The sequence below is a fragment of the Pipra filicauda genome, unplaced genomic scaffold (assembly GCF_003945595.2).
Source record: "Pipra filicauda isolate LSUMZ 115617 unplaced genomic scaffold, ASM394559v2 scaffold175_size1500280_pilon, whole genome shotgun sequence".
Classification (NCBI taxonomy): domain Eukaryota; kingdom Metazoa; phylum Chordata; class Aves; order Passeriformes; family Pipridae; genus Pipra; species Pipra filicauda.
Window position 1 is genome coordinate 925,585 of NW_024104273.1, and position 27,231 is coordinate 952,815.

At 38.1% G+C, this 27,231-nt stretch overlaps 1 protein-coding gene and 1 long non-coding RNA gene across 4 annotated transcripts in view; both read right to left on the reverse strand.

Moving 5' to 3' along the window:
• Nucleotides 1-27,231, reverse strand: part of SPIDR (scaffold protein involved in DNA repair) — a 204,883-nt gene that overhangs the window by 113,992 nt on the left and 63,660 nt on the right. For all 3 annotated transcript variants that reach the window (XR_005562955.1, XM_027713788.2, XM_027713778.2), the window contains exons 7-8: nt 21,116-21,216; nt 7,964-8,183 (exon numbers count right to left, since the gene is read on the reverse strand). Coding sequence is in view for 2 of the 3 variants with exons in the window: in XM_027713788.2 (XP_027569589.1) it covers nt 7,964-8,183; nt 21,116-21,216 (321 nt within the window). In the remaining variant the exon portion in view is untranslated. The remainder of the gene's footprint in view (nt 1-7,963; nt 8,184-21,115; nt 21,217-27,231) is intronic.
• LOC120322961 lies at nt 1,853-3,402 on the reverse strand. Its single transcript, XR_005562956.1, has 2 exons — nt 3,211-3,402; nt 1,853-2,021 (listed from the first exon to the last, which is right to left on the reverse strand). It is a non-coding gene; the product is annotated as an uncharacterized LOC120322961 (long non-coding RNA).

Sequence of the window (27,231 nt, forward strand, 5' to 3'; positions counted from 1 at the left end):
AGCACAAAAACCCACTGTAGTAAAAAATATCCAGCATATTCAAACTGCATACAGAACTGCATGTAAAAATCTTACTCTAGCTACACACCTACCATTATAGTAGCAAATCACACCTGATAAATAAAGAGGTGAACTTGAAAATTGATTCTCCATGATGAGCTATGGAAATACATTTTATTTCACAAAGTGACAGCAATCCAACAAGCAGAAACCATAATTTTTCAAAATGTAAATTTAAAAAAAAAATTAGCTGATTAGTGATAATCTTAAATATTTAAACAAACCCATTCACACAATCAAAACTCGCTCTTTAGTGGTTAAACTACTCCAGGAATTTTGGCACATAGTTTTTTTACAAATTAAGTATTGTTTTACACGTCCCAAATGTGTTAGTCATAAACATTAGCAGAGGAATACAAATCACAACTTTTTAATAACCCTGCAGTAATTCTGAACTTGTTCATCTGAACTTATTTAGCTTGTTTTTCCTTCATGACTGGATAAAGCAGACTGCAGTGCCAGGTCTTGGCTCCATCAGTTGCTCATTAAACAAGATCTGGAATTTAGCATTGGATTGAATACACATGGGAACTCATGTGAAGCTGCTCATATATCATTGATAGCTCCGTTGCTAACACAGAGTTTATCCAAGACCGTACATTTTTCGTTGACTTGAACAAAGCTGTTCACCATCCTCTGTTTTTGACGTCAGTGGACAACTACCCACTAACAGTATCTGTCACTACAAAATGCTTGGAATTTCCTCACTTATAAAAGCTGGAAAGTTTCAAGTACAGACCTTTCATTAAAAAACAAAACAAAGCAATATTAGATTTTTCAGGATAAGAATATTTTGTGAATATTATAAGACATTTTCATTCTCACTGAATGTTTTTTTCCAGTAATTTAAGAATTCAAATATAAACAGCATCACTGACTATAAAGAATGGATGTTCAAAACCATAATTTCCCTCTTCTGTTCTTAAAAGTCATGGACTCAAATGTATGCTAATTCCTCAACATGTAAGCACCGCAGTGAGGTGATTCAGATTTTTCCCATTAACCGGACACTACAATCATTCCAGTAGGATCCAACTTGGATGGTATCTATTATTTAACAAAAATGCAGAAAAACACACCCTTAGTATAAAACAGGTTATTCACATTCACTGCCTCTTTTCTACAACTCCTTTATTCTTACAAGCAAAACAGCCCATATTGGAGAGAGTCATGCTGGTGGACACTCCCTCCAGAGCACAGAATTACCTCCTGAGAACACACAGTGTCCCTTTTAGGCAAGCTCCGTGCAGGCTGCCGGGGTAGCCTGTGGCGCTAGTGTGAGCCAGGAGCACAACAACTGACTGCATGTCCCCAGTTCAGACACACATCTGGGCAGGGAGACGCATAATACCCCGATGGAAGCTTTTGTGCCGACAACAATGCGTTTCAACCATGATTTAAAAACCAAGCTGCTGCTTTGCAAACACACCACTCGCTTCTGACCCTTCTGATTTGGCTGAAAGCAAACAAGTGTATCAACAAAACCTCGCACTTCATTGATACAGTACAGTGGAAATTCCCCTTTTTCATTGTGTCAAGATACCATCAGCTATTAGCCCAGAGACAGGCAGTCATGTTTCAAAATCCAGTTTTAATCTTCTACAGAACTCTGTATCTACAATCTTGAGGCTATCTTCCCCAAACGTGATTCCATTCTTTTCTCTGTGGAAAACCCCTTTTACAGAGAGCAGTTTTTAATCTTTGTTCTTCAGGGTACTAATATTTTGTATATGGCATTCATATAATACATCTATCCGTGTCATAGCTGTAAAAATAAACACGTCTCTCACTGTAAAAGTGTGATCATGTTACTATGTTTATTAGACATAGCCCACATCCGAAATACCAGGTATCTGTTCCTTCAGGTGGTTGTGGCACATCACAGAAATGGCAAAAATTACTTGTTCTCCTCTTGGAATCAAAGCTGTGTAATTCTGTGTTTTTCCAATTATGTCATCCACCTACGAAGGAACATCACTATTCATTGATTTGATTAGTAAGAAATTGTGTTTCAATTTTCTACATGCAAAGTAAACAAACACAAATAATATTACTGGCTTCATCTCTTTAGTTCTAGAGACGTAAAATAGCATATACCTAAGCAGCTCTACAGATACAACTTTCTCCCTTTACGTGAGAGGATAGAAAAAAACCCCAAAACTTTTTAGAAGAGCAAAATGAGTAAAATCCTAAGGATTACCTTTTCAAAAAAGACAAAGCAACAGAAGCATTGAAGAAATTATATTAAAAGCTTGCTAGGGATAGCTTTCAGTTTATAGAAAGTATATGTATTCCTGTTCTCTAAAGACAACTCATCCCATTTGAAGTGATTGCATTAGGAAAGTTATATCCTAGCAAAATACAAAATAAACACTTGCAAAAAAACCTGTAGCTCTTTCAGCTTCTTCTGAAAGCTTCAATTTTCACAACTGCATGATCTCTGAGAAGCAATTCCAATCAGATGATATGATCTGATCTTTGGCTCTAAGGCCATTCCCATATGTACTTTAGAAATAGTGCCCACACTGGCTTTACAGCTCTGAAGTTTTGTAGAATTTTATCTTCTGAGTGAGTCTCATCCCTCTTATCAGGGTTCTCCCGCTCTGCTATTGTTACATTCTTTCTTTGAAGATGTTAAGGCAGAGCCAACATCTTTCCTGATGGGAGGGATCTGACTGGTGATCTTTTCTCCCCCTCTTTTCCATCCATTTGAATATTTATATGTGTATACAGAAGTGCCTAGATTTCATCAGAGGAAGATGGTGAACACTGATCATTTGGACAAAACTGATCTACCAAGCATTCAAAGAAGGAACCTCTCTGCGGAGTAACCAGAGAAACTGAATGTATGCAAAAGATGTTCTAAACATGAATTTAATTCATACTTGTATTTTACCTTTATGGAACTAGAAAATTTTAAAGGAGATAGATGCTTTCCTTACAGAGCAGCAGGAGGTCATTTCTGCACTTCATTAATATGTGAAGCATAGATCCTGCTTTCACATGATCTTTCTTGTGATAGGTATTCTGTAACAATGTTCTTACACGCTTCCCTTGTTTGGTGAGACAACAGTGATAAAAAGTCTCTATCTTCATCAAATGGAAGCCAAACACTCTTTAACGTGAGCCATGCTAGCTCAAAACACCTACTTCATGTTAGTGTCCTGTGTTGGTCCTGTTGTTGCTCACACGGATGATGTAAGACTATGCAATGTAAGACAGTGTATTAATTAAGACAACACAAAAATCACAGTAATATATCCATTTATCATAAATCCTGCTGTTGAATCAACAAAACAGTCTACAGCATACCCAGGATAATTCTAAAGTAGAAGAATACCTAAATCCACAAAGCCAGATTGCTTCTTGTACATGAATTTGCTCAGAGCTTCCTTGAATGTTTCTACAGCAACTTCCATCATGGGCCTACATTAAAGGACTTGAGATATAAGGTTTCATTCCTGTACATCAGCTGCTCTGCAGCAATGTTTTGTAGGAGCACTTCTTGGCAGTAAATAATTCAAACTCTTCTAAATCTCACTGAGAAGAAACCAAATTTAGTGCTATGCAAATAGAAATGAAAAGTCTCCATTAAACACTTTCTCCGGGCACTGGAACACTTTCAAAGCTGAGTAATTATGACTCCCTGTGGTTTCACAGGTTAAGAGAAACTAAAGAACAACTTTGAAGTTGCTTGTTGATGTCACAGATTTAAGTGTTTTATATACTTGCCATACTGAGTTCTTAAAATAAACTGTCTCGGAGAAGTTGCACAGGGAATAGCGACTATCCAGCCAAGGAGCCTGTCTTCTGCAGTGTTTACAGGCAGTGTAAGAACAGAACACAAAGCAGTTCTGTCCCCTTTATGCTATCTCAGCCTCCAGTTATCAGCACCATGTGAACCTCCTGAACTAAAGGCTTCATACCAGACATTCACATTCAATAGGAATGGATCAATCTCTGAGCCTCTCCAAATCAAACGTGATCTGTGGTTTATACTGCTATGGCCGAGAACTCTATTAATATCACATACATTTAGTGGTTTAACTTCAGAAATACATGAAAAACTTTTCAAAGTTGTTAAATTTAATGGCAAGGAAAAGGATTCTAATCAGCACCATTTTCTTCACATTAATTTATCTTGAATATTCAACAGTAGGCATATCTATGAGCAGGAGGCAGGAGTATCTAAAGGAAACTGTCTATCCCCAAGCCTTGCTGTCAGCAGTAAAATGAATCCTGAAGTCTCTAAAGATGCCAACTCTTATTGCTTTCTGTTAGGTATGGTAAATTATAATTTTTAAAATTAAACAAACAAAAAAACCCAGATAAGTTGAAGCCATAAAAGCATCACCAATAAAACAGTGGAAGCCTTTGTTCCCGTTCTCTCATGTCTTTGCAGTAACAGTCTTTACTTTTTGCTGGATATGTATTTCTGTAAAGTGAATACAGACTTAGTAATCAATTTAATTAAACTCAGTAACAAACTTTTTCTTTTCCAACTGTTAAAAACACTTAGTGATTCAGATTTGGTTTGTAAAAAATTATGAGGTGTTCATTTGAAATCTTAATCCAAGGAATTGCTCAGGTACTGCAAAGACAACCCAAGGCAAGCCTACGCAGGCAGGGGCAGGCAGGGCTGAGCTCTTTTGCCTGCTGTGTTCCTGGCTGGCCAGACACAAACCAGCTCCAGCCCAAACCACACAACCGTCTTCATGTGATGTGTCCAAGTTAATAGACCTTATTTAGATACAACACTGCACTAATACTTCCATATAGCCTCAAGATCAGAGCAGGTTCCCATCAGATGTCTCAGTGGCCAGGCAGCTGAGCTCTGTCCTCCACCACACACTCTGGTTTGAAAGAATTAATCACCCTAATGGACTTGTTTTCCCTATAGCAAATGACAGCTCTCACATCAAATACCTTTCATTCAAGATTGTAAATATGTTTCTTAAGACACTAGATCTGAAGAAATTCATATCTAGTTATAAAGAAATCTGGGTTCAGTCCTGCAAATTCTTGCTCTGACATAAAGATTCTCTAAAAGCCAGTGGGATGTCTCTCATGAGCAAATGTCCAGGTTAGTAAGACTATTATAAGCAGCTCCCTGTCAATATTTTATTTTTTAAATTAAATTGCTTGTATTGTACTGCTTGTAGTACTGAAGTTTCATGGGACTCCATATACAAACAAATACCAACAAGTATATCAACACATCTCTAAACACTGCTTCCTAAAGTACTTATGTAAGTCTACTGCTAGAGATGTTTCACATACCAAGCTGTGCACTGAATTCACAGCACATACAGTTACAAAAGCAAAGTCTAATTTTACAAAGGCTCCAAAACAATGCATTCAAAGTTTACTCACAGTCACATACAGAAGCCAGCAGCCTGTGCGTCCACATTTTACTCACTTGGCTGCCTGGTCATAGAGCAAAAAGCAAAGTCAGAATGTAATTCTGGGGTTTTACTTTAAAGATAATGGGAAATTTTGCTCTCAGGACACTACTTTACAGGACTAGAAGCAGACTACTTACAAAACACCCCATCTCATCCTATTCTATCTTACCATACAAGTATCTCAAAATACAGGACAATGACACACAGTGTGCTATATGTCCCAAAACCATGCAGGTCATTCAAATATTGTCTCCCCTTGCACTTACTTTTTTTTGTTCCCTTTTGCTTCTGACTGGTGATATCAATGAGACACATAAATATGCTTATTTCAACATGTCAGGGTTGGATTTAGTTAATTTGTTTTTACACTAGTCACACATTTGAATTGACAGACAAGCATTTTAACAGGAACAGTATTTGTTTTGAACAACAGAAGTACAAATTCAATGCAGAGTAACAGAAACTACATTTCAGCTTTCAGAGTTCTTACTTAAGAGTTTAAGAGAATAGAAGCTTGGAACCGTGATACAGGAAACTTTCATTAAGTGTACAAGTCCAATTTCCAATTAATGTAAACTAAAAGGGCCAAATTATAATCTAAAACAAAAACATCCCTCACCCTCTCCCCTCTCCGCCTCCAGTAGATTTAGTTTAACAGTATCCAGCCCAACTTCTTTTGAATTCTCGTTGAGTAAAAAAAGAGACAACTGACATTAAGATAATTACGAAATTATAGAAAATAGGACTAAAGATGAGGTATAATGCAGTTTTTCCACTACTAAATGATTTCTTTATAAAAGTGCCTTGAGAGTCATATAGGTAAGGAGAGCAACTCTGATGTATCCCCTGTCCAAATATTCTGGTTTCATGAAATAACTCTTTGCCTACATGAAAAGCAGATCCCCCTAAAATAATAATAATAATTAAAAAAAAATTAAAAAGTAAATAAAAGGTGGTATTTCTGGAAAGACAGACAGCTATGAAATTTTCTCAAGAAATCTCAGTTTACATACATATAGGAATTAATTTTATGTCCAGAACATCTTTGAATTTAAACAATGAGAAGACTACACAAGTACAGTTGCAGATGTTTGTAGTCTGGAAAGAATTGTATCAGTGCAGATTTACATCTTCCCAGAGCAGATGTGAAACAAGTTGGAGCAGTCCGAGACTTACACATGCTAAGTATACTACAGTAACTGTTCAGGAAAAGAAAAAAGGAGAAAAACAAGAAGTTGAATCATACTCTAACTAAAACACTTTTTCTGGTACAAAAATCTTTGTGTAGCTTAAGGTCTACATAGAAGGACAAAGCAGCATAAATACAATGACTTGAGGTTTAAAAACATCAGAGGAAACCTGAAGAGAAAAACAGAACTAAGAAGCTTGTAAGAGCAAGAAACAAGAAGAAAACAGAGGCAAACAAAAGCAAATGTAAAGCATAAAAAGAAGCTTGTTGTAGAAAAAGGTAAATTAGAACTAAATGCCTTAAGGTGGGAGGAAGGAAAAAAACCAGCAGTGACTTATAATCATATCAGACTAGGAATTAAACTGTATTTCCCTTCACTACTGATCTATTTATATCTAAACTATCAATAGTTGTATCTGTAGCCATTATAAACCACAAATTAAGTATCTTCCCTTAATTTTTGAATTGCATCCAAAAAGAGTTAAACAACATTTTAGAAGCAAAAGATTACAAATTGGGGAACTCAAAAAAGATTTGCAGCTATCAATGAGGATAAAAACCAGATACAGGCCTTTGCAAAACAGGAAAAAGTATTTTGCAAAAGGATATGGTCAAACACTAGAGGTAGCTGAACTCAGGTACTGAATGCTGAAATACATAAGAAAAATATTTCCTCTTTTATCATTTGGGTGGAGAAGAGTGAAAAGAGAAGTAATAATCCCACTTCAAAGTTCCCTTGACCTAGCTGCTTTACTAGAAATCTCATCACTTTTTGCTACCCCTTAAAATTCAGGTAAGTAAACCAATTCAGAAAAAAATCACAAATGTAAACCAAACATTTTGAAGAATTCCAGAAAGGGTTGCGCTGAAGAAGGATTCAGGGAACTGAAAACTGAACCGAATGCTATAGAGTTAATACAGACTTTTCCCCTGAAATATTATACCCATACTCACAGCAACAGATGAGCATTCCTGAACTACTTTGCTTCCAGAAAGTATGCACTTTATTGGCCTTATCATTGATAAGACATTGCTCAGGCCTTCCTAGAGCTCTAAACACGAAAATATTAGTGAAAACACAACTGAAGCCCTGAGCAACACTAGAGGCATTATGATACACATTTAGTTATCTGAGCTATCTTTAAGATATCTGTCAAATCCCTCTAGCTGCCAAAGACAGATGACCACAAGGGAGCCATACTTCCCCCTCACCCCCTAAGGTCTTTCTTGCAACAATGCAGCCAGAATTCTATCAACTTCACTTTGTTCTGCAGTGCTACAGCAAGTGTGGCCCTTTCTTCCTACTCACCATGGGGGATAGATGTGGATGACATCCTGTGGTCTGCTCTTGAGGTGAGCTGCTGTCTCTCTTGTAAAGAGGACTTTGAGTATTGGTTCTTCTGCATTGATGACAGCATCCTCGGGTGAAAGCGTAGCAGGAGACTGTTCCAGCTGCTGGCAGATGGCAACTTGTATTGTACACTCCTCAAATATTTCTAAGATCTTCACAATTAAGACACCAGATTTATCTGGAAAGTAAATGAAAACGAAAAATAAAAATGCAAAATCTGGATGAGGAGAAATAAATTTGAAAATGAAAAATAAAAATGCAAAATCTGGATGAGGAGAAATAAATTCTGGCACTCTAAAGACGTGCATCCCTCTGCTCTCTGCACAACTGTCCCAATGCAAAAAATCCATCTATAAGCAGAACGCATTACCTTACCAAAAGACCTATGTTTAGGTTTTGCAACCATTTTTATTTTCTTTATAGATACTATTAACTGTGGAGAAAAAAAGCCTACCTGCACTTCTTCCAAACACCAATGCAATCACAAACTCCCTACAAGAAGCCCTCTCCTACCACATTTGAACTTTTAAATCTTGCAGTTATGCACTTTGTTCAGTCTTTTTTTTATTAGATACTGCAAAAAAATTACATTTATTTAAAAACAGAATAATCACACTGTTAAAAGTGAAGTTCTGTTTGCCTTCCCTGACCTTTCTCAAAGTAGCAGTTGTCAGGGACCAAGTTAAGAGAGTACAAAGCATCTAAAAGCTGATGATTCACATTTAGAGACAAATGTAGAGAAATAGGGGGTAAGATAGATGCACTGCCTGAAAATAATTATTGCAAAACTGATCATCCATTTTACCAGTAGGCAATCAGGGTATGGAAGGCTCTCTTGTTTTAAAGCAACATGAGCAGATACCAGCATCCCCACAGTTCGATTCTAAGCACTTTTGTCTATGCTGAACAAGGAATAACTTTGCACTGAGATGAAATTACCTCTAGGTCCCTTTGCAGTCTGCACAGGGCGACAGCTACTTGGACAGACTTTGGTCTGTGCTGTAAGATTGTGTAAGATTTGTTCTCATTCTCACCTAGCCCCATGCAGATCTGCACTCCAGTCACTGAGGGGAGAATAGTTGTTACCTCCCTGATGAACGCTTTGAGTATTTAGTGGGGCAAGACAGGGTCTCAGAGGACAAAGGCAGCAGAGCCCCAGTTCTACCCTTTTTGATTCACAAGCTGCATTGGGAAAAACATAGCAACCCAAGAAAAACAGCTGATATAAATTATTGTCTTCCCACAGCAAAGAAACAGGGGAGGAACAGTGAACATGATACTGGAACTTAACAGCAGAGTTGTATACTTATTTGTTTGTTTATTTTAAGGCTCATTTCACAACTGTGAATGTTTTTCCTTTGGAAAATAAATCAAAATATTTTAGTTTGAGTTTATGAGAAACTTAAAAAAAATAATTAACCCAACTCTCAAGAAGTCCAAACCAAAGAAACCAGGCCCTAAAACCTTTCAGATTTATTAAATTCTACAAAAGAAAAAAAAAGAAAATATTTTGTCCCTGTCTTTATTAAATTTCATACCAAAACTGAAATAAAGTAATATTGAAATATAAAACTGAAATGTTCTCAAAACCACTTTCACATGAACCAAATTTTCATCACGTGCAACATGCTTCTGCAAAGCATTCTGCTTTCCTTGAACCAGTATTTTCCAACAGGATAAAGGGTTCCACTGACAGTCTGTCATAAGATGTACATAAGTCATTTCTGTCCAAGCCATTACAGCATGACCTCCTTTCCAGATCTGAGAAGCAGAATCAGGAGAACTAGTCCTTTCTGCCAAGTCCTTTGAGGCTAACTGATGAAGAGAGGGTTGTCACACTATTGCTCTTCACTGCTGTCACCTTCTCAGAGAAAGCTGTAACATTGCAGTGCCACTCCAAATACTCACTGCACTGTGTTAATATTTGCTTATGTGCAAACTTCTGCCAAGGGTGAGCACTGACTAGTTTTCTATGCCTAAAGGGGAGGACCTAGAATATTCACACTTGAATTCTGTTTTGCCTGACTAGCTGCAGTTGTGGTCCTCTGTCAACCCCAAGTCATCTGGCACACATAAACAAATTCTCCCAACCACAAAAATTCTCATCCTTTAAAGTAACTGAGTACTTACCTCCTCCCTCTAGACACACTGCACAATTTGCATTTGCATCCACTTTAAAAACCAAGTCATAAAAAAATCAGCTTCTATTTTGAAACACACCAACAGTTTATTTTAAAAAAAAAGTATTAAGACAGCTTGTGAGAGCAATTGTCCATCACTTCTGAACTACACATTTCTTACATGCAGAATTTTATGACAGTTCTTACTGGTCAGCAGTATACATGTTACTCAGTTGATACAGCAGGTTGAAGACAATGAATGACAACCTAATAGAATTTTTCTTTTAAATACCTCTGACTGTAAAACAGTTAAAAATACTAGGTAAATCACAAACTATATTTATATGAAATCATCTAAAAGACATTGGAGTAAAAAATACCCTACCAGGGTACCAGAGTCTCTTGCAAGCCTGAAGCTGCTGCAAACACTGGGAGCTGATACTAAATGAAGCAGAATGCTTCTACATTAAAAGCATCTCAATTTCGACAACTAGCCAAGTCTCACACTTGGCACACACGCACATTCTACAGAACCACAATCTATTTGTTTATTTAGATGCACAGAGATAGTTTAGTTTAATTACTCTGAAATTATTATTACTGCTGATGATAGTGTTCTCTTGAACAACATGGTAAAGCACTTCGGATTGCTGGCACGTGATGAAACGTCAAAGTTCAGAACGTAGCTTCAGTTTTAATTCATTTGGCTCTTGTATTGTTATGTCAATCAAAAATAAATCAAACATATGGGGCTGCACACTGAAGGCAGAATTTGTGGGTGAGGAGACAGGCTGGATCACTGCAAATTCTGCAGTTTGCAGAGAAGTTCACTTGTTTGTTCATCCATGTGGAAAGCTCACTTTAAGGCTTTGCAATGTTCTCTTTCACCCTTGGATAACTCACAGAAGTTCTTGCTTGCTTGCTGAAGTTCTCATTCACTTAATTTCATTTGCAAAGCAGATCTACAGCCCAAGAAATTTGAACACACGGATGTGCAGATTTCATGGCAATACCCAGCAATCTTAAACAAGGAAGAATACCTTATAATAATATGTGTTTTAAAAAGGTGCAATCAATAACTGTGCCCATTCCTACACTGCTTATTCTTTCACTTCCCATTCTGCTGTCTAGGACACTCATGAATTTCTTTCTTCAGGGTTAGTTTTTAAGAAAATCAATGAGCTAATCCAGCTAACTGCAAAGCCACCAAAGCGCAGAAGCATATACTAGGGAGAGGAAGGAACAAATGATGGAAAGGGGAAAGATGGGGCAGGAAGGGACTGTGGAAGGATGGTACTTTGCAGTGACAGTCCAACCAGGCTGGATTAAGTCAGTTTCAAACAGTATCCAGTTACTTCTTTTCCGCTGTGGTGCCCAGGTTGGATTGTCATCAAGAAGCTCCTGCAGTACACAGGAAGGACAGACATGATGAAGTCACTGAACAGAGATATCAGCTGTTCAAGGTGTGATCTGCAGGCATATTCGATACTATAGGCATATATATATTCTACAACTCTTGGCCAGACTCATCTTTTTTGAGCCTCAATGTCCACAATGGACAGACAACACAGGAGGGTAATGAAAACATGAGTCAAGGCATACCTAGTGTTATCTTTCAGCTACCAACTCTAGGCATAATGCTATATACTGGAAGGATCATGAGACAGAGAGAAGGAATAAGAACTGCAGGTATGTATGGAATGCTTGTTTAAAAAAACCCTTCAGTTTACTTACTTGAAGGTAACCTTTACTCTGCACTGCACAGGCACACTCACAGAGTGAGCATACAACTGCCCGGATGCATTTAGAAACCTTCCTGAAGCAGCAATTTGAGGACTGCTTAACAAAGCTCTTACAGAATCAGAGAATATCTCAAGTTGAAAGGGACCTATAAGGATCATTAAGTCCAACTCCCTGCTCCTTGCAGGATCACCTAACACTAAATCACCAGCGCACTTGTAACAAATGTGGGTAGAGCCCTTCCCAAATCTTCGTTCACGAAGCCCAGCCATGATGATAAATCACAGAACAAAGAGTCTCCTGCAAACGCTCCTTGAACTGACAGGTTTGGTGCTGTGGAGAGCCTGTTCTAGTGATAAACCATGCTTTCAATGAAGACTTTCTTCAAATATTTATCTGGTTCCAGATGCCTCTGCATCAGTGAAATGCTTGAAGGAGACAAAGATGGAAACCCAGATAGCTGCCTGATCAGTTCAGACACAGGTGCATTTCTCAGCAAAGCCCTGGGTGCTCTGAGCTCGGGTGACAGAGGGCTGCTACAACTCAGTGGTCCTGGAACACAGCCTAGCATGGACAGCTGCCCCTTCCAGCATCTCTGCATAGCCTTCACACAGAGTCAGCTGGAAAGCCAAAGGAAACATCCACTGACACAGGATCATTTGAAATATCTGGTCCCATGAATATAAACAGAGGGCTTATTCATCCCAGGGGCATGAAGTATAATTCAATCCCTGATACACAAGGCTCAAGGTACCACAAAGAAAGATAGAAAGGCACTGATAAATCTGGCTCTGACAAATCTGGTTGATGGGAATTTTGAAGAGATATTTCGGATGTACAACATGTCTCCTCTAAAATAAAAAAAGCATTTAAAAGGAAGGGAAATCAGCCACCATGGCCTGTAATGCTCCCTCACTTCTAACAGAATCCTCCATAAGAAATAAAACCATCACAAAGACATGCAGTAACATGCTGGGTACCTAGTGAATCAAAAAAAATTTGGTCACAGAAAGTCTGGAGTACAAGAAAAATGTACTTAAAATAACCAGTCACGAGGCAGGTTAGTCACATCACTCTTTGCAGAACACTGCTGTGGTAAGTCCCACCCACTGAAAGGCAACAGACTTTACTAGTGATCCAGAATGAGTGAAACCAGCAGGAGAGGCTGACTGGTGGATGAACAAGCCATTTAAGCAGGGAAGCATCTCAGGTAAAGCCCTTCTACGACTGGCAAGAACCTCCATCACCTCTCAGACAAGAAACAAGAAGTTCTAACAAAGATGAAGAAATCCCGATCCAAATCTAGGCAAATGGAACATCAACCTCTCACTGCTACTGTTAGCAGAGTCTTTGAAATCAAAGGAAAAGGTCTTTTTGGCAATATAGCAGTAATGGAACAAACCTTGGGCATGATTTCCAAAAAAGCCCAATGCTCCATAATTGTGTGATCCAAACAGGTTTACATTGTATGTGTAGGTTTGGAAAAAAACCCAGTAACTTTTTGTTAGGAGAAAATCTTTTATTTAGAACTACTAAGAACACAGACAGAATTCTGGCTCAGAAAGCCCCCGAGTCAGAGATCTTTGGGAGATCACTGAGAGAACACTGTGGGAAAATATCAAGTGTTAGCCCTGTTATCATTTTTCCCAGGCATTTTGGTAGCTCTTGTCACTGCCAGAAACAGGATCCTAAGCTAGAGGAACTTTTGTTTTAACCACCTAACAGATCTGCTCTGGCATCCATAGTTAATTATTTAATTCCAGGTGTCCTCTGGGATGTTGGTCTCTCACTCCAATTTGCAACCCAGACATGAAGTAGCTCAATTAAACTACAAAGATAATTCAAGTGCCTGGGAGATGAACAAACAAATTTCACAGTGAATGTATTAGTTTTCTTGGGTGATTATTTTCATTTCTGTTTACTACCTGAGTGCATAGAGTGATGCTGCCCTTCAGTCACATACCAAGTCATATACCATGACATCAAAACATGTTTTGACGCAGTTCTTTGCAGATGTTCTGTGTTACTCTGAATTCCGGGAGACTTAAAAAGAAACAAAAAGGAGGGGAAAAGTGTGTGTGGGGGAACATTCACTGTTCCTTTGGAGATAATAGACCCTGAGGTCTTGAGCGTTTTGAAGATTTCAGCATCACTCTACAGTCTCTGGCAGACTGAATGCCCTGAATCTTCAGCCCTACCATAGTGGCTTCACAGCAGACACATATATTTAAGCCACATATATTTAAGCCACATCAACACTGAACGTACATGGTCACGAATGATGCACTGGTCATGCCAAGGGCAGCCTAGGAAGGAGGTTTTGACACTTAGCAACGAAAAAGCAGTTTGGAGAGAAGGAAAGGAAAAAACATCAAGGAGCGCAATTTAAAAAAAACAAATGTTCAGACATTCTGGCTTCAGTGCCTGAAATACAACTCTAAAGTTTGTTTTAATAACTCTGGAACTACCAATAAGGAAGACAAATGAGGAGAAAAATATAGAAATTATGATCTCTTGGGAACCACATATTTTATGTTCCTCTTGCGACACAGTGACAGGAAGCTGAACACACTGCAAGGAGAGGATCCATGGTGTTTGACGTATGGAAATGCATCAGATACCAGTACCAGTGAGACCAATGTGTTTCACCTCACTTAAGTGAATTTTGCCAAAATGCTACTGTTCAAGTGTTCCAAAAAGAGCACCTGAAGCCTTAAATGGAAAGTCCTCAAAGGGAACAAACATTCTTTAGCGCCAGTCGATAGAAGTGCAGCAGCAGAGCAATCCCTACAAGACGTATAGAGTGAGAAAAAGTGTTTCAGGACAGCAAACTGAATCCTACATTATTTGTACATGTTAACTGGGATAGCCAGTGCACCTCCACGCAGATCAACTCAGCAGATGTAACACCATCACATCAACAAGACCAAAACAAAGCCAAGTTGACTCTTTGACAGTGAGTACTCCTGAATTTTCCATTTTCCATTCTGCCATGAAAATTTTAAAAATCATGCATCTCACCCACAGGGCTGCTGTGCCCATCTGAATGTAATTGAATGTAATAATCATATATGACACAATGGAGAAATAAGTTTTCCTAAAGGCCACAACACCAATGCAGAAAGCAGTGTACTACAACCACACAGACCAGTTCTTACAAACACAGAAGACAACTGGAGCTTAGTAAAATGCCAAGCAGTGTATGGCTCTGCTCCACTGAGCATTCCAGAAAAGCCCTGAAGTAATATGCAATCATGAAGAAAAGCAGAGCAGGAATTATTGTTATTGTGACAATGAAAAGTATAGAGGAATGAACATACACACACCTACAGCAAGTAAACGTGAACTATCATGCAAAGTAAGAATGACAAAATAACAGAGAAACAACTCAGCCACAAGACTTACCTCATAGGTCACATGGATAAAAGAAACCAAGCAAGCAGGGCAAGAGATAAAAGGAAGAGTACTTCAACCCCTTCCCTTTAAATCAATAAAAAAATTACATTCATGAAAGTAGAGCTTTATGAAAAAAAACAAGACAAATTCATCAGAAAACCCAAGGGAGAAATACAAGATTGCCTGAAGCCATGCTAATATTTGAAAAACTGCTAACAAATATTTGTTTTATGCAAAAACAGTCAGGACAACCTGTATTTGTTCTTACCAGTTAAACAGTCTTAATTCTTGATCTTAATGAATGATACAGGAAAGAGGGCAGATGCTTTTAAGAAAAACAAATTACTGTTACTTTTGCTCAAAGAGCTATCAAACAAATCATATATATGAACTATAGTTCAGAAGGAAACTTGTACCTGACATATTTAGTTGAAATTTCTAAAAAACCTGGTTGAGAAGTTAAATTATACTTTCTCTTAACTGACAAATTCTTTAGAAATATGCACTACAAAAAATACAAATTTCTACTAAACCTAGCTAAAAGCTTTTATAAAATAACATTTCCCACTGAAAGTACAAAGAATTGTGGGCAATTAATGTTGGAAATAGTACCCACTGCACTAAGAGTGAAAGTAATTTTCAGCCTTTGGTTCAGATGAATAGGTTCGATATGCATTATGGAATTATTAAGAAAACAAAGAAAGCCCCACTTTATGCTTTGTCTAATAAAGCAAACTAGCAACACACTTCCAAATTTGTCTCCCTCAGTTATTTTTTCAAAGGCGTTATTTTATCCCAAGGTAATTTAACTTCTAATTGTTGAATGTGGGTTCCACAACTGCAGCTAGTGGACATCCTCCTGGGACAGCACGTACTATCTGCACTGAAAGAATAGTCAACCACTTTCTGGTTCAAGCCACAGAATTTTACTTTCATTTTCAAGTGTAAAAAGTAAAAAATGTCAAATTACAGGCATAAATCAAAACAAAAACATGCTTTTGCTTGGCATCCCATTACTTTTATTCCTCCTGTAAAAATGGCAGGTGCAGGCATAACAAACTCAGCAAGCAGGTAGATACCAAGCAGACCCTTGTAAATCCAAAGTCAACACTGAAAACCAGGTGAAGATTACAACGTTTTCACAGCCTGTACAGGGTTGCTATTCTGATCCATATGTGTTGTTATTCTTCCTGGGCTGGTAATTTCTGAAGCCATTCAAAAAGATTTTTCTCAAAAACACATCAAGTCTCGCAGGTATGATGGCTTCTTGCCACATTTATATTAATTTTTAAAAGGCTGCTGAATTTGGCTGTGCTTTAAACACTATACATTCTTTATAAGAACACATGTAAGCTACTTAAAGTAACTATGCATGTCATTATTGTTTCCCATAAGAAAACAAAAACCTACAAGGAATTCTTGTTTGAAAAAGACAAGTTTACATTTGGGGTTTTTTCCTTCCCAATGCTGCAACAAGTTCAGACAGCTGGCTAGGAAAAAAAAATTGGCCACTTGCTATGTCTCTCTATTATAGTATTAACTCTTAAGTAATAAAATAGACCATCAAGAATTAAGAAAATAAGCAACGACTTGCAAAATTCAGACTTTTGTGTTTTTTAGAAGAATTTTGCATAGTAAAGGAAATCCTGTTAAGGGTTACCCTTGTTTTCTTCATCCATGTGCAAGTTTCGTGGCATTCAAGCTGCTAAAATCCTTTCTTCCCATCATCTTAACTAGTCATCAAAACTGGAAGAGGAGGAGTGATTGTTTATATCCTCTTCTGTAAACCTTTCAGCCTTCCTGAAAATGTGGTGTTACTTGTGAAACCCTGTCCTCATCTCCAGGGCTTCACTCTCCTCCCTTCATGTGTGTGTTCCACTTGCCTCAGCAAAATGAAGATTTGTTGCCCCTTGAGGGTCACCGTACCCTGAGAAGAAGGAGCAGTTTGGAAGGCAAGATCAATGGGTTTGGTTTATTATCAGTTCACTACTCAAATTCAATTGTAACACAACCACAAAGCTTAATCTCAGGCTAACAAGAAGCAGATATCTTGCATTAGACTATAAATGCTAGAGAATAATATGTTTCTGCGTTTAAGGTAAAGAACTGCTTTGATGATAACTGCCAGGCAAAAACAAACAACAGAAGGTAAGATGTATAGAAAGTAAAATTTTGGAAGTTACAAAAGGAATCTACATGAGCTTGTTTCAAATATTATTTGTGTCCCCTCCTATAGACAGGAAGGTCGTCTGAACGTAACTCAGAAAAATACTATTTTTTCTTCTGCATCATGCAATCCCCATATAACCAGCAGATGTTGACAGGAAAAAGGTTTAGGTTTTTGTTTTGGGTTTGGTTTTGTTTTTCCTCTCTCTCTTTCAGCTGGACAGATCACCTCTTAGCTCAAACAGGAAACTTCATAGGGAAGTTGCAGCACTGCATACAGAAAAAAAACTTGCAAATGGTCTACAAGCCCATGCACAGAGTACTCTCAAACCATTAGCTTGGCTGATTGGAGACATGCTGTTATGAAGACTGCACCTCAACCTCCCTTTTACATCTTGTGAAGAAAAAATTTTGGATTTGTGGCAAAGAGCCTGACATCTGCCTCTATTAGAACTAAACCACAGCAAGCATCCAACCAATGCAGAGTAGCACGGACAAACTTTGTTCTTATCTCCCTTCAGGCCTCTGTCTGGTATGGTTAGCTTGATTTACAGAAGTGGAGTTACCAACCACCTTGCAGAAACGCATATCCTTAGCGAGTGCCTATCCCAACACAGGGACAGGCTGCCGAATGCAATTTTGACCCAAAATTGTCAAAATCAGAGCAAGTGCGAGGATTTCTTCTACCCTGCGGAATGAATTGGCCAAAAGTGAGACCCCGTGCACTGTATAAAAACCAGAAAGTACGTGCTGAAAGGAGGTGCTCTCTTCTGGGCCGTGATTCATTCCAGTGACCAAGAGCCAGCCAAACCACAATGGTTACTTACAGAAAGGGGTCAGGGAGCTAAAAGACAGGAATTTTTAAAAACTAAAGCCAAAACCTAGGGGGTTTTGGATAATATGAAGATTGATATAAGCTAAAAGTAAGCAACAGCAAAATAAAGGCATAAAATTCTGTGACATGAAATGTCTAATGGGGTGAATAGCCCACACTTCTGAAAGATTTTTCCTTAAATCTCAAATGTAAGAAGGACTTCAAACTGATATAATTTGAAATTGCTCCCCTTTGCTTTAGCATGGTCTGCATGTCCATGGGATATCCAAAATGATGTGACAGCTCTCCCAGCAACTAAGGTACTTCAATCCTCCACATTAATCTTCAGGCTTCTTTAGTAACTCAAATGAGTTTGCAATTTGAGAAGTTCTTTCCTCTCAGAAAGAGTCCTGGAAACAATGCAGTTTAGAAATATTACTGGGCAAAACAGAGGGGAAACAAAATTCGAGAAGAATCTCAGATTAGTGAGACACCCTTAACTTGAACCTAAAGTGGTGAAAGCTAAAAGTGGTATTCCTTTTCTGTGCTGACACTTCACATTCCAGACTAGAAGCAATGAGAAGGTTATCTAGTTACTTTACTAAAATTTCAACCATTCCAACTAATGTCCTCCAAACCAAACACCAATTTTATTTTGGCGACACAAAACAGTATGGCCATTCTAAGAATAAAACTACGAAAAATAAATTTTGTCCTAGATGGAAAACTATCCCCAAAATTTTATCACAGCTATTTTAATGGTTATTTTATAATCCTAATACATTGGAGCAAGGATTGAGAATTGGAAGTGAAATTTAGGCTGTGAAGTTGAAGTGTATTCCTAAATTATGGCACATCCAGCATTTTTCAGAAATTTTAGCAAATGCTTACAGGGTAAATGAAACAGTAGTTTGTCCTAAAGACTTCTAACTGGCCCAAGTTCTCGTACATTTTCAGTATGATGGCAAAAGGCATATCCAGGAAATAGTTCATCTTCTGCCAAAACTAAATCATCTCAAAGATGCTCATCAGAATTTTTTAAATGTACTTAAGAATAGACCAAGGTATTTTCCCATAGCCTTTTTCTCATAAAATGCTAACGAATTCTGACTCATTTTCTGAAAGAAAGAAGAATAATCAAAGAAAGGAATTCAGCCAGAGGCAGATGTTTAGCATGGAATATTTCAGCCTAGGAAGTTAGTCTGACAAAATGGTGAGCAGCCAAACACAAGGTTTTGTAATGACACATGTGAAACTAGGACAAAAAGAATATTAGCATATTAGCAGTGTTGCAGGTCTGTTACTACAGAGAACATTAAAAATTTTCATTTTATTAAAACGACAAACCTATTCAACATCTATTTCTGTTCCATATTTCAGAAGCAGCAAGAGGATGTCTTCATACCCACATAAGAATGATAAAAAATCTCCTATCCGTTAGTAACTCCAGTGGAGGTGTAATCAACGCAGAAGGCTTCACTAGTTTTAAGGGAGCATGCCTGTATAATTTTCAACATTGCATTTCTGAAAAGAGTTAGCTAAAGACATTTCTGATTCCTTGATGGCACTTTTTAGTGAGTGTTCAAATACTGGTGAAATTCCAGAAGACTGGAAGGATGATGATGTTGCGCTACTATTCAGGTAGGGCAAACGAAATGGCTTACAGTAACTGGAGACCAGCCAGCCTGTCATCAGATCTAGGCAAAGTGACTGGAAAAATAAGTAAGGAATTAAGGTCATAAATACAATGTGCTACTCCACATGGGTGGCATTTTGAACACATAGCACGCAAATGGCCACAGGATGGAAGCCCTCCAAAGCTCCAGTGAGAAACTGTGAGACTAGCCCACAGTTTGGGTGTGACTTTAAATTGTACAACCTTCTTAAGAAAATCTGACTATTTTCACCGCGAGTAATGCACCCTTTAAGTGGAATGCAAAAAAAAAAAAAAATTCTGAGAACTAATTCTGTGAATTACAGTTAGAGCTTTTTATTAGTGGAGAATTATAAATGAGTAATAGCATTTCCAGCAGGATTTGGAAGTAAATGCTCATGCTAATAAATGGTTTCATCAATGATATAAAAACAAGTTAAAAAACTGTAAGAAACTGTGTGGATACCAAAAATTCAAGCAAATTCATGACTAAAAGAGGACAGGCTTGAGATACACAATGATTTGAACTCTGTGGTTAGCTGAGCATACTCAAATGAAGCCGACCTGGATATAGCACAAATACTTCACTGTGTTCAGGCAGAAGAAATAGAAAGAGTAGCTGGGGAGTGGGAAACAGGATCTCAGAAAATAACGGCTATAGAAGTTATAAAATTGTACTGGACAGTCAATTCAACGTGAAGTCCCAGCATCACGCTCTGACCAAAGCCAAACCAGACCCAAACACTTATCACAGGCCTTGAACCTTCAGGAGGCTGAGAAGTGAGCTGGATATTAATGAGACTAAAACTGGAAGAATACATACAGAGTAGCTCACCTTGTTCTTAAGACCATGCTGAAAAGTTTTAGAGGGTGCAGTAAAGAGCCATGCAAACCACTGATAAAAATGTTTTAGAGACCCTTGAAGAGCTCAGTCTATTTAGTTTATGAAAGTTGTGAGGCAGCATGGTTTTGCTATGCAAGTGCCAGAAAGGGAAAATATGTTCTTTACTCCTCATAGTCAGATACTTTGATGACTGAGACATTAGAAACCATCATATTTAGCAGAAATGCAATATTTGCTCAGAAGACAATCAAGAGAGCATTAAACTCAAGTCAGGCAAACCCCACAAAGATTATAAACTTCACTGTTACCCCTATGTAGGCCATATATACACATGTAAGTATATACTTTCATAGTAGTATTGTATAATGCTTCTTACCTGAGGGGATATTTGCATCTGAAATACACTGGTGCCTCCAAAAGCTAATGGCAGATCTTTCTCTGTTCTGCAGCCGACATAACCTCTCAGCTAGCCCACCCCTGCAGAGAATAAAGGAATGCTCAATTTTGCCAGGAATCCGAATTCAGTTTTGCCAAATGACAAGCCATAGGACAGATATATATGTATATACATATATGTATGCTTTGACCCTTAGAGACAGAATCACATAATAAAATTACATTTTGCAGATTAGTTCTCCTAATTTTGATTTTCCAATGGATACATTCCTAATAAAACATACACTTAGAGTCAATACACACAATAAAACATTTTCATTATCTGGGTGTCCAAAATTTTCATGGTTTTAGTCCTGTCTCCAATATAAGGATTGTAACAAAAGGCTCCCAACTTTTCTTTGCACTTATGCATGGATCCTAGCAGACACTGGAGACAACTGAGAATTCAAAACAAACCAGTGTAACCACTAGTTATAACAGGTCGGGTTTTCTTTTCCCTCACAGATTTGTTTGGCTGTTGGCAAGGAGTGATCACAAAAATATTCTTTTACCCATACTTGACCCTATGATTCATTTCACAAGCTGGGTCAAGTGTGCAGTTTCAGTGGTCTGAACACTCTCCAAGATGAAATTAATTTAGCATTCCCAAGGTGAGGAGCAGAGGAGTGGCATCTAGCACAAATACACTTAAGGTAACACTAAAGCAACTCCTACTTCTGGATCCAAAGCCAGAAGACATAATCTCTCATTTTAAGAACAAAAAGATATATGTGTTAGAAGCTGTCTTTGGGCTACTACAAAGAGTTTTGGACTACTGTGGGAGTGTCTGAACACTTTTCTTTGGCTTCAAAGAAGTTATTTGCGTAAAAACCTACTTCATTCTTTCCTTGTAGTGTAAGTTTTTCCAGAAGTACTACTGAATTTATCAATAAAGGTTTCTAGTAAGATGAAACGTGTCCTTGGGTTAAACTCATTTAGGAATCAACAGAGATAACACACAACCACCTTATGACTATTTGTGCACATGAATAGAATTTTTTAGTTCAGAAAAAAGGACAAAGAGCTTGGTAAAGCTCACATTGCACATGTGAAACCGGGAAGACACACCTGTGGAAACCAAGAAGAAGCTAAAAAGGCTAAGCAGGACTTCAAGTAAGCTGTAAAAAAATCTCTCTTTGGTTACCAGTTAGTAAGTAATTTCACCCACAGACAAATCAACACATTATATGAAAAGTAGTTAGCAGTCTCAGCTGAATTTTTAATGAAGGAGAATTTTTAATGTAAGGAGAGAAGCTCCAACTCTTTCAGAGGAGGAAAAAAAATCCCCAAACCCCCAAAATAAAGAACTCACACTTAACAAGCTATAAACCCTGCTATAATAAGGAGGAAAACAAACAAACATATTTAGGAAATCTGGGCTCAAATGAAGTTCCAGGTGAGCTTGACAACCTTGCTTAATCCTGGTTTCAAGATGGACTTGAAGGCACAGGGGCAACTAATACAGATATGTGCAATGAAAACTTTGGTACCAAGAGCAGCACAGCCAAGCACAGAACTTCATACAGGAGAACATACTCTGCTGATAACACTGTGCTCATCTACATTTCCCCCAAAACTTGAGCACTGAGGTGTTACCACACCACAACATTTGTGGGCAAGACAGTTCTACAAACTCTAAGCTATCCACCAAGTTTCTCTTCGCACCATGGAACTATTCTCAGATAGAGTTGCAATTCAGCTTGGCTACGTGCTCTACACAAGCCATGCTGAAACTCAGCTAGGCTCAGAAATGCAGCAGTAAAATGCATTTTGAGATTGCTTGTTTAAAAGTCTTGCATGCATGAGTCTGCAACTGAACTCCATGGTTGGGACTGTAGCAATACACCATACAGCTAGCAGCTCAAAAACTTGTTTTGCTGAAAGAAGACTGTTCAACAGGACTGTCCTAAACCCCTACTCCATTCCCTCTACAGTCACAGAAATGTATTTTCTCAGTTCAAATAATGCCAGAAAGCCTTAAGGTACCTTCAGAAGAGCACAGCTATTATTGGCTTACAGCCTAATTTCCCCCTTTTCCCCAAACAGAGCTATCGTTGTGTCCAGTCAATATATTCCTACTCTTCTGCAAGCTGACCACTTTTCTACCTGCGGCAGGAATGTCCTGTAGCATGAAGGAAAGCAAGTTTCAGGTTTTGTGGCTACTGCACACATCACTATTCCTGTTTCAGGCCTGATATGCCTACTAGGAGGGTCTCACTGACATTCAAAGCTCCGTAACTAATTTGCTAACCATGCCTCTATTAGGATAACAGTCATCACAATGGTCCACGAAAAGTAAAATTGTGACTTTCTTTAGCAGCCCTCTGTGCTAATAAAATAGTGTTATTTATTAATCATTCCAAATGCAGTTAAAAATAGTTTAAACTGAAAATATCATAAAGCATTTTGCATATTCTTGGTTGCAGAACACAAAATATAACCACGAATGCATTTATGAGAGGTTCTCATCTGGTCATTCTAAGTGTTTTTATAATGTCTGTTTCATACCTTGTGAAAATGGAAAACAATTCAAGGACATGCCATGCACAAAAGGAATTTCTATGGCAAGAGCAAGAGTTAGAACTTTATGGTTTGTTCCTTTTAAAGAAGTAGAAAAAAAGGAGTTTAAACACCGCCACAAACCCAGGAGGATTAATCTCCTTTTTAGCTCAAACACATAAAACAAACAAAGAAAAAGGTGCTTTTTGTTACATAATCTATCAGATTTGATGACAACAGCATTTGAAAACTACTAATTCCTTCTCATACAGTACAGGTGCCCACATTATTAAAAACACTTGTGCATATGCTGTGAGATACTGTGAACTGTACAGTCAGAGTCACTCCAGGATGTGTGGATAAGAGGTAAACCAACATTTGGTGTTTGTATTTTTATAGATATACATATATTTGATAAATATGTTTTGATTACTAATGTATGATTTCTGTAATCAAGGAAACCAACAAACTATTGAAATAACAAAAACTGTAATTTCAGATGCATACTTTACTGACCAGCTCTTCAAACTTGCCCCCAAAATGCTTTAATGTGAGCAAATTGAACACATTTGGTAAATTGTTAATGCAGAGGCTGTTCAGTGAAGCCAAACTGCTCAGATACTATCTCCACTGCCCACAACCTTTTTATTTTTAATCACAAAACTTTCAGTACAACTATTTTGTCCCTTTAATTCCCTGAAGGCAGACAGATTTAACAAGCAGCAATTCAAGTCCTATTTCCATACTAAGTCTGAGCTTGTTGAAAAACTGTATTTAAAACAACACATTGCCATTACTGTCCATGTCCAACAATATTCACATGAAGGACAGCTCTGAGGACCACAAAAAAGCTCAGCATCCTGCACAAAAGTTCCGTTTCTGGTAGTTGCCCCTTCCCACAAACTTTAACTCCAAGACTGAAGAGTTTTATGCTACTATGTGACAACCATCAGCAAAAGGTAACACTGAGCCTGATCTGTGACTCTCAGGCTGCTGGTCCCTATCTCCGAAGTCCAATGGGGCTAATGGAAAACAAACAAACAAAAAAACCTACCAAAAAGCAAAACAACAAAAACAACAACGAAGGAAAAAAGAAAGAACACTAGTGAGCATGCTGTGTTTTAAAAAGTAATTTTCAGTCTTTCTGAAGTCTTGGAGGTGTCTCTGTGTTTATTTTTTAAGGTTTTTATTCAGCAGGGCACTTACCAAAAATAACCTCACGTTCATCCAAGTTTACTCCTTTCCAGACTTCACTTGAATTTAAGAACAGTGAACACTTAAGCATGTCATTACTGAGTTGTCTTCTCAATACACTATATGCAGGACTCCATATAATTAAAAAAACTAAAGGTTATGCAAATATATATCCCCATCTCAGGACTAGGCAACTTCCCTCCTCTCTTTTCAAAGCAAATACAGATCTCCTCTCCTACTTCCGTGTTAACCAGTGAAGTAACTGACTTCTGCCACACTCAGCTGTCCCTTTCCACTCCACTGGGCACTTCCTAAAGAGCGAAAAACGACCCCTAAGCATGCTGGCATTTGGTTTGTCAACACTGCAAACCCATCAGCCAGTTTACAACTTGCAAAATAATAAGCAACACTGAATGCTGACAGTCACTAAAGTGCTACTTTAGTGTACATAACAGCATGGGTACATATGAAAGATGTGATTAAAACACGTTGGCCACACAAGCACAAGTCTCTACTGAGGCCCACCTCCTCTCCAGCGCAGAAGAGAAGCTGTTGACTTCATGAGGCAACAAGGGATCAGAAAGAGTAATTTTAGCTTTACAGATCAGCCTCATTCAAGCTCTGACTTGACAATAGATTCATCAACTTTCACCTTGGATGAACCACCATTACCATGATCTCTGGCATTATTCTGTACCAGATGCTGGATTTTCTTGCACTGGTTGCTGACATTTCAATGCTCTCATCTATTCAACCCATCCAGAGAGGGTTTTTTTATACATCAATCAAAACAACAAGGCAGACATATTGAAAGTCTCTTCTAGAGCCTTAAGAATTCAAGGATTTAAGAGCTCAATAAGCCAAAAGTCTGTGTAGTCTCTCACCACTCTTCTTGAAATTGTTCCACAAAGGAGGTCACCTCCACAAAACATACATGGAACAAAGATACCATTGTTGTGATTCCCCATAGCACAGTGAGAGACAGAGGTATCTTTCAGCAACTGCATTAGCCAGAACTGACCATCTAGAGAATTAACAGTGTCTTCAGCTGTAAATTCCATCCAGCATATACCTGAGACATCCTCAACACCACCTTTAACAATTCAACAATTGCCAGAAGTGCCTGGACATTATACCACAATTACTCTTGCAAATTAAAATTAGTTCTTTGTCACAGACACCAAAGCCTCATCATTCTTGTGCAGTGGGATTTGGTTTCCAGGTCCTAGTTGCCTCAGATAGTGCAGAGGAAGAGATGTAAGATGGATTATAGACATAACTGCTGAGAACAGGGTGGGTGAACACTTTCTACATCCCACATGGCCTCTGGTGAAAGATTTCAAGTAAAACTGTATAGGTAGTTGATTTCCCCATGCCTCTACTTAGCCAAGTTATCTCACAGAAAATATTTAAAATAACTTAGGAACATCTTTGTAAATAGGTAATCTCCTGGGGCTTTCTCCTTTCATAGTTTTCAAAGCATTGATCCCCCCTTCTTACTAGCCACTGAAAAAAAACCAACCACAGCTGAAAAGTTTCCCACATCTCTCTGGCTCTTCAGATTCCTTAAAAGAAAAAAATTATTTCAGATTGTCCTATCTCTCTTACAGCAGAGGCTCTAAGCAGAAGTAAGATGATTTAATAATAGTCTTCCCAGAAATAAGTTATCCCTACAAGATAAGGGAAGAGCCTTCCCTTCAGTTCTTAAGGTTTTGGCTTTCCTGAGCAGAGGTCCTGCATAGAAAAGCAAGCACCATGGTTACACAAACCAAAGGCACCAAAATTGCTTCTCTCTGATGGGGGAAAATGTACTCTGCTAAACCATTCCAATCAATAAGATACATGACACATCAACTGGAGAAGTCTGTCATCTTAAGGAAAGTGGGTTGGTTGTTTTTTCTACTAAACATGGTGCTTTTTGCCCCTATTAACACCAAACACCTGGCCAGAAACCATCCACACTTTTTAAAAAAGAAAACACATTTTAACTTTCACTACGTGCAAAATAATTTTACTGTGTACATTGCCAGTGATTACAAGTGGTGCATCTGTTTTGCATCCATGATATTCTTCATTTATATTCTCCTAACCCAGCAAGAAATTTACTAGCAAGGAAAACTTAATCCAATAGTTAAAATTAGCATAAGAACATGACCATCTAAAGGGCTAGTCTGTTGCTATTAAACCCTCATGCTACTTGTGGATGCATGTAAGAACGCACAGTCCCAATTTTAGAGTAAAAGCCTGCTTCATTTGTGCCAGCTCCCTCTTCCCTTGGCAATTTCCTTTATTTTCAAGCTTTAGTTGGCCTCATGTGACAACTGGGTTTCATTTTACTGCACATAGTATCAGGACATTCTGTAA